A 12,883-nucleotide genomic window follows, 5' to 3' on the forward strand; every position below is an offset into this window, starting at 1 on the left:
CGGTCGTTCATGCGCTCAGAATCAACTCATTTTCATATACAAATCGCATAAAATCATTTGTTTCCTCATTTGAAAATATTTCGTTTCGATTCTGCAAAGTTCTAAAATGTAGGAGGTGAAACACTTTAATCAGAAGTCACAGTTTTATTGTTTATTTCTTAAAGAAATTCCAGAATTTTCTGGGATTAGAAATTTTGAAAATTGAAATTACCTGTGATAATTTCTTCTAAACTGGAACTTAGCCTTTATTAAACATTTCTTAAAAATTTTCTTTTTGTCAGACTTAAATAACATGTCTGTTTCTCTTCAAGTTTTCCAGTAGATTGATAACACTGGTCAACAGTGAAATCATTACTGACTTGAAAAGGCCCTAATCTGTAGTATTTTGGTGTGCCGAACACGAATATAACCGTGAAAAATTTGTATTGGCTCTCGTTTTGAAGATATTCATATACCTCATTTTCTATGTTTCACTGTGTAAATTTCTCCAGTAGGACTGCAGCAACATCCGGAATAATGATGTAACATTGCATAATACCATCATGCTCACATCATCCACAGTTGATTGCATCATTTTCTGATGCAATGCAATACTAATGCCATGCGGCTGCTGAAGTAAGTTGACGTCAGCAGTGTACTATACATGTGTAGGCCTATTATACTAATGCCAGGCGGCTGCTGAAGCTGACGTAAGCAGTGTACTATATAAAGCCCAATCAGATAGGTTCAGCATTTAAAATATTTTAGACGTTGTGCGAGACAGTTCAAGCTACTGTTACATAAAACTTATTATTTTATCCATTTACGTACAATAAAGAACAGTAATGCCTCGAAAGTGTGTTAATACCGCGGACAATTTTTGCTATATTTGTGGGGAAGTGACATTTGCCAACCAGAAGAAAAGTATCAATTCTCAAGTGAAGAAGGCATATCATCTTTACTTCGGATGCAAGGTTGGTGACCAAGACAAGCCTTGGGCTCCGCATATATGCTGTGCTACATGTACAACACAGCTTTCACAGTGGTTGAATTGCAAAAGGTCATCAATGCCGTTTGCAGTCCCAATGGTGTGGAGAGAGCCAAGCAACCACCTAAATGACTGTTACTTCTGCTTGGTTCCTCCTCTTTCCGGCGGAATAACGAAGCGAAAGAAGTCGAGAATAGTCTACCCAAACATTCCGTCTGCATTGAGACCAGTTCCACATGGTGAGGGACTTCCTATTCCAGAACCTCCAGCAGAATATTCTCTTGATTCATCTGACGAAGACAAAGGTGAGTCGACCTGTTCTTCTCCTGGTCCATCAGCATGCAGTGATCCAGATTTTCACTGTGGTGCATCATCAACCCCACACAGAATAACACAGGAAGAACTAAATGACCTGATTCGTGATTTGGACTTATCAAAGAACAAGGCAGAATTGCTAGGATCAAGACTCCAATAATGGAATCTTCTAGAAGAAGATGTCACAATTACTGCATATCGAAAGCGCCACCAGCAATTGGAGCCTTCCTTCAGAAAGGAAAGTAATCTGATATTCTGTTCCGATATTGAGGGCCTCATGAATGCTTTAAAAATCACTCATGACCCACAAGAATGGAGACTATTTGTGGACTCTTCGAAACTGAGTCTCAAGGCTGTGCTTTTGCACAATGGAAACATTCTTCCATCTATTCCAGTAGCGTATGCTGTCCACATGAAAGAGACATACGATAACTTAAGGCAGCTACTGAATTCCATTGAGTATAACAAGTACAGCTGGCACCTCTGTGGTGATTTGAAGGTAGTTGCCCTTTTAATGGGACTGCAGCAAGGATATACAAAATACATGTGTTTCTTATGCGAGTGGGATAGCCGAGCAAGGGAAATGCACTACATGAGGAAGGAATGGACTCACAGGCAGAATGTAGCCATTGGAGAGAAGAATATCCAACACCCAGCTCTGGTTGAGGCTCAGAAAATCTTGCTACCACCCCTTCACATCAAACTAGGTTTGATGAAGAACTTCGTGAAAGCCATTGACCGGACTTTGCCAGCATTCCGATACCTGCATGAAAAATTCCCTCGACTCAGCGAAGCAAAGATTAAAGAGGGAGTTTTTGTGGGTCCTCAGATTCGAGAGCTTTTCAAAGATGACCGGTTCAACAACTTGCTGGAAGGTGACGCGAAACAAGCATGGAATGCTTTTCGCCTAGTTTCTACAAACTTCCTCGGAAATGTTAGGGCAGAAAACTATAAGGAACTAGTAGAAGACATGTTGATGAAGTATAAGAAACTTGGCTGCAATATGTCTCTAAAGATTCACTTCCTTCATTCCCATTTGGATTTCTTTCCTAGCAACTGTGGTATTGTTAGTGATGAACACGGCGAACGTTTTCATCAAGATATCGCAACAATGGAACAAAGATACCAGGGAAAATGGTCCACTACAATGCTGGCTGACTACTGCTGGACACTCCTCAGAGATGCTCCCGAACAGCTGTACAAGAGACAGGCGAAGAAATCTAAGATGTAGTCAATGACTTGATTTTTTATAGGTAGGCTATTACAGTTGACCTTTTACTATTGGAATGCATTTCGTTATGTAAACATTAATTTCTTGCAGATTACAAAAAACTAGAGCCAATTTTGCAATTTGACTGTCATATTCGTGTTCAGCACATAAAAATTGATAAGAATTGACTAATTTTATTTCAGTAACATGACTTTTGTAAAAATTTGTTGTCCAGTGTAATTGGTCCACATCACGCTTTTAACTATCCCCACATCCACTGCTAACCATACTTAACTGGATCTGGTCCTATAATAAGTAAAGACTAAACACTACCAACACTTTCATTATATGACTTTTTAAAGTACGGTTTTTGAAGGTCATTTAAGATATCCATAAAATCTCTCACAGCTGTATCAATACTATTAGAATCATGAACAGAAATATCTGCCGTGTAGTTGTTAAATTGGGCCTGGTTACTTTCTAATCTTGAAGGAATCCAGCAATATGTTGCTGATCCCATTTGTAGTTCATTTTAATTAATTTGGCGTTCACGTAATGAGTACTTATTTAAAAGCAAACCCTATTGGTGAATTATCAGAATGCGTTTTCGTATCGTGGGCATAACATTCTGAAAATAACGAAGTACTATCAAAAAGTAAAATATAAATATATAACTCTACGTACACTAGGGTCTGTGTCGGCATATTCACCAATTTCACGATCCCTAAACATCCTAATATTACCTATTTTAAATCCAGTTCTTTTAGACAAATCAAGCAAAATAATTACCTAATATTTTTTTAACCTTTAATCCACAAAAATTCTCATATTATCATTATCAATATCAAAATCAGAAGGGTTTTCTACGTGAACAAGCCGCCATTATAATGAAAACAGGTTCTGAGGCCGTTCTGTCATTTAAATCGCCAAGAAGTATAATATCATAACATCCTGGGTTGTGCTTGTTTACACCACTGTGTATCTCATCAAATATATTTGTGGTTACATAACAGGTTACATGCTGTTGATCACTCAGGAGGCAAATTAAGAAAACATATCAGGAAATATGTTTGAAGACTACAAGCAAGTTTATCTAATTTACGTCAAGCGTAAACATCTCCTTGCATATCAGAATCTGGAATACACCCTCTTCTCCGACCTAACCTTTCCTCTGTATGTCGTGGCGTGCGAAAATGCCTGAAACTGATGATAACCGAAGATATAAATGTTGACGAATTAAATGTTTAGAGAAGTATATGGGGTGAAAGAAGAGAGGAAAGGAAATAAATGTATTTGAAGCAAATAATTCAGTTTATAGTATGTATTTCAGCAACGTCTCGGAATTATCTTCGCTATTATCAGTACCGACCACAGCTGCGATTTCAGTATGGACAGTTTGATAGAAATCGGGTTACAGGAATACTGCAATATGACTGTTCGTCAAATGACCGGGTTGATTGGAAAATAGCCATTACGGCAGAACCCATTACATGGCATCGTGATGTTTCCCACGTACATTGTACGCATGACCCAATGTATATGAAAAATGTAACACTCATTGAATCTTGCCTAGTCTTCATGCAACAAGATAATTACAATGCAATAGCTCAAGACTATCTTAATGTCGTGATCGATTGTACGTACAATACAATATCAATTGCCTATTTTAGCTCAGATAAATACATATGTCCACAAAAACAGATTGTCCCTGAACATTGCAATGACAGTTTCTTGAGTTAATAATTTATAACGATTCATTTATTACGTAATATACGTGATATCTGGCTGTACTACACACATACACACCTATTGCGCCCGCAGAATTATTTTTTTCTTTTTTTTGGGGGGGGGGGGTGCAAACATACAGTGGTCATCTGTTAAATTTTACGGATGCAGGCCAAAACATGTTTATAGGTGAAATCGAAGAGGGGGGTGGGGGGCTTGAAGCTTGCCGAGTTTCCTTTCAATGACAGCGTGCAACTTACGTATATATTTCATGTATATCGCATACAATTACACATGTCTGCATTTCCAAAGCAATTACGATTGACAACAGGCATCTGTGCATTGACGGAATGATTGAACTCGGTACATCCCTGCCCAGTGTCTCCGCTACAAAATATAGTTCATACCTTTGCGGCTAATCACAATCAAAGTGATACGTTACTTCCTTTATTTTTTAAACTTCTATTTTCATTCGTATTGATTATATAAAACACAGTACGTTTTAAGCATGAATTACGGTTTAAATGTGGAAAGCAGAGTACACAGAAAACACAGTAGGGTCATACTAGCTACTCGAACATTGAATTCAGCCTCTCGCTAACTGGCGAGTGGAAACTATAAAATAAGCAAAATGACGAACCAAACAAGAAGTATATCAAACATTTAAATATATTCACAGGTGATACAAGTCCAGAGAGAGAGAGAGAGAGAGAGAGAGAGAGAGAGAGAGAGAGAGAGGGAGAGAGAGAGAGGAAAGATGAGGTGGGGTTGGGGAAACTTACTATAAAGGCAGTTATTTATTGTCCATCCCCATTTTTCTTTGTTTGTCGATTAGTTGACTGCCTTAACAACCAACACAGTAAGTGAGAGAGAAGTGGTGGGGCAATATTCTGACATTTTAATATAAAATAATCGGTTTTTAGAACCTTATTATTAGGTTTTATAAAAGTGCCTGTCCCTGTGTGCGGGCACCCATGATACATACACAACTCACACGCAGTAAGCCTCTTTATTTTGCAAATAGCTTTTAACCAGGCGCTCTAGATGACACACTTTGAATGATATAGTGGTCAACATATCTTGTGTATCATCTATCTGTGCGACTTTTTAAAAGATAACATACCCGATCTTAATGCTGAAGTCTGACACTGCACCTTGCATGTTGTGTATCTTTCGTTATCGGTATACAGGTGTGGGAGAAGTGTAAACAAATTACATAGACTAAAGAAGGCTGTAACATGTCATTTATCCAGCTATGTTATAACTACTGATCAATCAAACAAATTTGATAAACAAAAGAGTACAGCGGTGTGAAAAGCTGATAAATCTAAAACGTAATATTTAATGTTTAGAGAACAGGTCATCATGAACCTGTAATAGTGCCAGATTTTGTAGACATAATTTCGCAGTACATTCTGTCGTTGTGACGTATGGGCTAGACTCGCAATAAATTTCTGCTTGTGAGGATGGGGTATGCTCTGTTTGGTGCATGAATTCAATTCTGAATAGAATCAGTTCGATAACGGTCCAACAGGTATGTCAATGTAAGGTTATTTAGCGGAAAATGCCAGAATTTAGACGAACCAGAGCAAACATCTCGGGAAATCTTGGACCATTTGAAACAGGTGTCATAAAATCTTATTTTTTCAGAACAGTTATTAATAAAGGCAGTCTAGAGAGGATTATCCTGACTTCGATGGTAGTGTTCATTTTTTGTTTTTTGGAGGTTAGACAAAATAATCCTGACTTGCGAAGATAAACGATGGTGAAATGGTTTCTCAGACAAAATTTAGGATTTTAAAGTAATCTCACATATAAGCCGGTCCGAGATTTTATGCCGAATGGGGAAGATGGGTCCTTGATAAGTAAAAAGTACTTTTCGTTTTTAAAAAAAATCGTCGATGGAACAGGTGGTCTGGAAATTTGAGAGAACCGAAACCAGATAAGATACAGAGGAAATTATCTGATGATAAGCGGGCTCGGGCTCGGAAACACAAGATAAATATATATCCATACTTATTCTGCACAGTGAAAAGAAAACAAAGTCTACAACCAAAATGGCTGATGACCCGAAGAGGGGAGAGGCGGGGCAATGCCGACCTATGATGAAATTTGTTTTATGTGTAACAGAACGGCTAATTGAATTTCGCACAAATTTTGTAACTCTATTTCTCAGAGAAAATGAATCATTCAAATGTCATGTTCAATTTCATTTTGTTTATGTAACTGATTAAATTTTTGTATATTACATAGGTGGTGGGGCTTGTGTTGCACTATTATAAATCTCTGCTCAGATCTCTGTTATTCCCTCCCATAATTTCATATTTTATTTGATTGATTACTCGATCCGGGCTATAACACCGTAGTCGATCATTTCCTAGATAACGATAACCAAACACCATAAGCGGGTGGGGAGGTTACTCATCCTCCCCACATTGTAACATAACCCAGGTCTGAGACTGAATTGACGATATCCAGGCTAGGTGACACTGCGAAGGACTGTAACATAGTGCATACAATTTACAATTTAGTGCATAAAATTTCTAATATAGCAAATACGTTGACCTTGTTTGGAAACTGCTACGTATACTATTTATGTGTTGGTTTCATACGTACACTCAATATGCTAGTATTCCGCGCACTGTTCCTTGTAAATAATAGTAATAACAATTTTAAAAATTATCGCATGTACCTAAATGCATTTAAACTATATGCAGTTTTAAATAACGTACTTAACCATTCAGAAAGTAACTGCCTAAACATAAAACCAATCATGAATAATTTTGCTGCTGAAATCAAAGGTACATGTAGGTATCTCATCTAAAGTGGTATATCGGTATTGAGGCCTCGGCCTAATCGTGTTTGTGTTTGTGTGTCTACTCTGGTATTTATGGCGAGATAACGGCAGTCGAAGCCATTTCATTTTATTCTTTTTGTTAATCTCACAAAGATCAACAGTTACCTATTTCATGTGCTTCTTTTTGGAGGGTGTACCAGATATTTTCCATCAACAATGACGGAAAATGTGCCGAAGGGTAAGTATTGAAGCTACAAAGACTCTCTGAACATAAAGGCATTCTAGACAACAGGAAAAGACAATGCAGTTGTAAAGTAGAATTTCAGACTACTGAACCGTCAGAGCTGAGAGTATTGTTTTCTTTTCTGTCTTTTTTTAAAGATGCAACTAGCAGTAGAAAGAATTTTTTCAGGTCCTAATACGCCCAACGATATGATCCTACTTTTGATGTCTGTCTTTGTTTACTTAGCGTGCACACGTACACACACGCACACGCACAGAGAGAGAACAAAAACAAATACCAAGAGATGTTCTGAGTGTAATATTGGACGAAACAGAGTTATTACTGTATTTTCCGTTTACGAAATCAGTACAGATTGGAGATGTGTCTCTTCTTGCACACAATAATGACAAAAATGTGAAGGTATGTGCTAAGAATGAAGCAACAGGAATTATTTTAGATGTAAATTTTGCTTCTGTGGTACATAATCCCAAACCACAGCATAGTCACTTTGGTAAGAAACGTAGGTCACTAAAACCACACTTTACTTTTAACGAATGCTAATATAAGTGATAAATTTGAACACACATCAGATTTCATGGTCGTATTGCAACAGTCTAGGAAACTGAGCCACAAGTAAATGGAAAGAATGGTAATATTCAGTGAAGCGTGACAAGTACATGTACATTTACCTTCTGCTTCTCATAATTTCAAATGTGAACACAGTCATAAAATGTCATGAATGTATATACAAAACGTACATGTAATCACTTGAAATTGAAAAGCAGGTCACTGTGACGGTTGTTCTTACGCAGCTAAGTTTCCGGCGTATTTTGCCCAATAAGGTATGATAGATAAATATATCTAATTACAATATATTTGAAAATCATGTTTTTGTAATATATCAGTAAGATTAATTTTTTGAAGTAAATTATTTTTATTTTCGTTTATTCATGCAATTTGTTTAAAAGCGTTTGTTTTGCACGATTCTGTGTACACCCGACCCCCAACAAACTTCATTTTCTACGCATTCATTTTGAACGGAAAAGTGACCTGGTCTCATTGGTAAAATAGACACCATGCATCATACACTCCAAGCATTATAATCTACCTCTCTCTGATGGAAGATGAGAAAGATAGTTAAATATTGTAGAGCACACAGTTCTATATACTCGTGCATGCCGTGTGCACCATTCACTTTTAGAGTCAAGTAGTATATATGAAGTTTAGAAAACCAGTCCTAAAAGAAATATTGTTTTACTTTGAAAAGTAAAACCATTCCAAAATTAGAGATGTGTAAAAAAAAAACATTAGATCTAATATACCGCACGCTCTCTTCATCCTCTTATTAGTAATTTCAAAGAAGTACATGTTAAGGGAGCGATGTACAACTGTTTCAGTCAATTAATGAACTTGTGATGTTTTGTTTTATCTTTTATTTTATTTTACTGTCTTCTATGTGCTTTGGTTTTCTTATTTATGTTATTTTAGTGCATTGTCCTGCCAATCTTTTCACAAGGAGTTAAGGTTAATATTGAAATTAATTTATTTCAGTCGATTCTGGTTTACCTTTTTAGCTAGCTGTCACTTTTCTTAGCCTAATTTCAACTGTTTGTTTCACTGTTATTTTAAATTGTAATTGCCTCTTGAGTTATTTGGGTTCGATTGCTGGTACGACTGATGGCTGCTTGACCATACTGCCCGACACTATATCTTTCACTGAATCAAACATTCTGGCATTGTTTCAGTATTGTACCATCAACATAAAAAAGAAGCTTACTGATAATGTGATGCCTAAAACAGAGATGTCGTCTGAAATGGACTGTTTGGTTTTGCTGTTGTCTTTTGGAGGGGTTGAAAAGAGAGGAGTGTTCACGGATGAATAGGACATCAGTGAACCGGAACACGAACCCAAGAAAGCTCTAATTCTATCTGGATGCTCTCATTTATTGAGTTAGACAGCTCCCTACAAGATTCGATAATTGTGAATGCCTGTCACGATCTTTTCGTTTCTCCATCAATTAGTTCCAACAAGACCCAGTTAACGTTACAATACTTGCGAGTGTATTTGACAACACGCGTTGTATCTTAGTTGCCAACAAATGTGACATACTTGGCTGAGGTTCTCCGATATGTGACATTCGGTTCTCGCGATAAAACAGAGGTTTAAAGAGTTATACATTTTTCTTGCTCTATTTTCTGCGATCCAATACTACCAGGCACGTTTACTCTTACATTTGACGGTCTTTGTAATATTTAGAACCAATGAGGAAGTCGTATGTAAAGAAATGTAATCTCGTACATTTACAGCTTTACCGTTATAAAAGTATAAATCTATGCCAGAAGCAAACTCAAAGCGATCTTCAAGTCCCCACAGCTAGCTATGATCGCTGAAGAAGTCATAAATCGTCTGTTCTGCTCCAGAATAGAATTTAAGTGGTAATTGATCGATTTCTTTAATTTCTGGTCGCGCATTCGCAAGATTTTCTTTTTTAGAACGAGGCTCAACAAGCTTAATTCAAATATTGATAAAATTTCTACATTACTGACATGTTGCCTGTTAATTGGCAAATATAATTATTATAAATCCTTTGATTCATACAGCTTCACCTTTATTTTGGGTAGAATGACTAAAAGTCCTCACCTTGATTTAATCTGACGTGAAGTTGAGTTTCATGTTCATATAATTTCAAAAATGCGAGTCCTGGAGTTTCCTTCATGTGCATATGCTGATGTTTCCTTCGTGTGATAATTACAGCTGGAATCCGATACTTTTGAATTAATTAAATTAAGATTTTGTCCCACTCGTATTTATCTAGACACTTGCTTTATTTCACCCCGATGTAATAATTGATCATGGAAACAGACACCATGGATCTTGTCAAAAGAGAAGATAAAAGTCTTTGAATTTGAATAGGGTAATCCTCATTCATTGAAAACTCAATCCACAAAATAGTAACTTTAATTGGGTATCCGCTTTTATCTACTATATACTAACATGGATTGAAAATCCACTTTTATCCCCAAGATACCAACATCTAATAATGTTCCAACTTAAGCTTGATTGTGTGAAATCATGTACTTTTCTCCTGGTTGTGCAAAGATGCTTTTGTTTTCTTTTATTAATAATTACATGCCTTTAAATTCTTGTACATTTACAGCCTCTAGTAAGGACCGAATTCATAGCTTTGAGGGAGCAACCAAAATTGCACATGAAACTTGTTTTAGCTGGTCAAAAATTACATGTAGTATATCTTTCTGCATCTGTCTGTTACGTTTAATTGACTTTGTTTTGCTATTGTATTCAACGAAGCTAACTGTATCTCAACTGTTGATCACAGACGCTCTTAGTTAATGGTACCTGCATCATTTGTGAGTGAGCACTGATGTGCATTTGGTCACATCTAGGAACAGTAACTCACAGAAAAGGATGATACTCAAGAAACCCCATTAGTAAAAGTCCATCAAGAGATCCTGACACATTGTGTACTTTGTGGACAGGTTGCTTCCATATCAAGATTAAATATGTAAGCGAAATTAGAAAAAGGGGGTTTATAAGCATTGTCTTTTCTGAGTATTTGTCCTTTTCACAGAGGTGACCCCCTAAGACAAGGTTTGTTTTAGTAGAAACTATATTTGATTTAAACACGTGTAGGATGATCGAGAGTAAAATGTTCGGTCATGGTTTCTGATGTATGTGTCAAGACAAAATCAAATGTTACACTACATTACAATACGCTGTAACGATTTTTGAAAATGTAAAGCAGTATTTGCATTTAATCCTTATAGTGTGTAATCCCAGTCCCCTGGAGCTGAGAGGTGGGAATGGAGCTTCCGCTATATATGGTTCTCGAGACGTCACGCCCAGTTGGGTGCATTGTGTAAACATGGCAGTATACCAGTATATGGCTCATGTTTGTTGTTCCATGAAGCTGGAGCACAAGGCTGATCAAATCCATGTATAAAAATAAGGAAGATAAATCAGATGTTACAAATTACAGGTTATTACTCCACAGCGTTGTATTAGTAAGGTATCTACTGCTCGTCTTGACAATAGACTTTTGCTTTCTCTAAAAGAATACGGCACGTTGTTTTGTAAATGATAGTCCACAACTGATAATAGTATGGTCCTTGTATTCCTTAATAGAACTTTTAAATAGACGATATAAATATTGTTTTCCAATTTTGTAAATTTTTAATGTCAGGGTATGAAGAGTTAGCTTATGGAGAAAATTCATGAATAGTGGTATAAATGTAAAATTTCAAGATGACAATGAACGTGTGTATGGATGCAAAAGTTCGTATCTTCCACAATGGGAAGAAATCAGAGATATTGACTTGCAATCAAGGGGTTATACAAGTTAAAAATCCTTCTCTTGTATAATTTTCCACGTATCTAAATAACATCAGAAGTCAGTTTTGTGCTCTAATTCCCCCAATTACACTGCAGTTGGCGGGAGGTCGTGGGTTCGATCCCCGGCCGAGTCATACCAAAGACTTACAAAAGCTTCCTCGCTTGGCGCTCAGCATTACGAATTTAGTGTTAGGACAGGTCGGCCTGGTGTCAGGAATATGTGACTGGGTGGGACATCACGCTACATGTCTGCGACATGATGCCCCAGTGCTATACATCACTAAAAACTGCCACACTGCAGACATCGTAGCGATATGACAGAAAAATTATTACAGCTACGTTAAAAATCCAAATCACACACACACACACACACACACACACACACTGCAGTTGATTTACTGGGTGAAGATATATTAAGACATCTAGAACTATTTATTCCACTCTGTGCAGACGATAACGTCGTACATTCGGATAATCCAATCGAAATGCAAGATAACCATGACGTACTTTGTAATTACTGCAAAAATATAAATTTACAATTAACACAAGCAAAATGAAAGTTATCGTTTTGGGGAAATGTAAAAATAAACAAAATGTGAAGTTTAAAATTAGGACATTTGGAGTACACTGGTTCACGCCAAAAAATGGTAGATCTTTATTGGAAATTAAGAACCTAATAAGACAAGCCAGGAAACATATGTACCTTCTTTAAAAAAAATCATTAAATTTTAATTAATTTGTCTGTTGACTGTTATCTTAAGCTTTTTCGCAATGACAATAGTTTCAATTCTTACGTACGCAATTGAGATCTGACGTTTTGAAAAATGAGATATGATGTAACGGAATCATTTAGACGTTTTTAAGCACGTGCAAACAGTTTAAAAACAATCCACAATCATGTTTATGCTATATGTTGAGTTTGGTACAAATGTAAAAGAGAATGGTTGGCTCTTGGGTTACTCTCGTTAATGGTAAACAAAAAACGTATCTTATATGATGTATTTGGGACTATTGAAGGGTTGTAATAGTGATAATAATATAGGCCATTCATAATATTTTATCGGAAACTGGGTTTCAATTTATTTTGCATTAATCCAAATATTCCAAATAAATCCTGGCTAGATACAATCTTCAAGGAAAGACTTCATGATCAATTTACACAAACATTGGAATTATCCACTACTAACTCGACAAAACTTATACACATAGGATTTTTAAAACGAAATTAAAATTTAAACATTATTTGTTGAAAAACTTATCAAAACAATATAAGACAGGTATAATAAAAGTTTGAA

The 12,883-nt window shown here is 36.4% G+C and overlaps 1 protein-coding gene across 1 annotated transcript in view; it reads left to right on the top strand.

Moving 5' to 3' along the window:
* Nucleotides 1-7,060: 7,060 nt before the first annotated feature.
* The window catches only part of LOC149782902 (b(0,+)-type amino acid transporter 1-like), a 46,821-nt gene continuing 40,998 nt past the window's right edge, over nt 7,061-12,883 (top strand). Inside the window, exon 1 of the mRNA XM_089935183.1 lies at nt 7,061-7,252. Within this exon, the coding sequence (XP_089791309.1) occupies nt 7,231-7,252 (22 nt within the window). The 5' untranslated portion in view covers nt 7,061-7,230. The remainder of the gene's footprint in view (nt 7,253-12,883) is intronic.

The sequence above is a fragment of the Sinohyriopsis cumingii genome, chromosome 15 (genome assembly GCF_028554795.1).
Source record: "Sinohyriopsis cumingii isolate HCF-2022 chromosome 15, ASM2855479v2, whole genome shotgun sequence".
NCBI lineage: Eukaryota > Metazoa > Mollusca > Bivalvia > Unionida > Unionidae > Sinohyriopsis > Sinohyriopsis cumingii.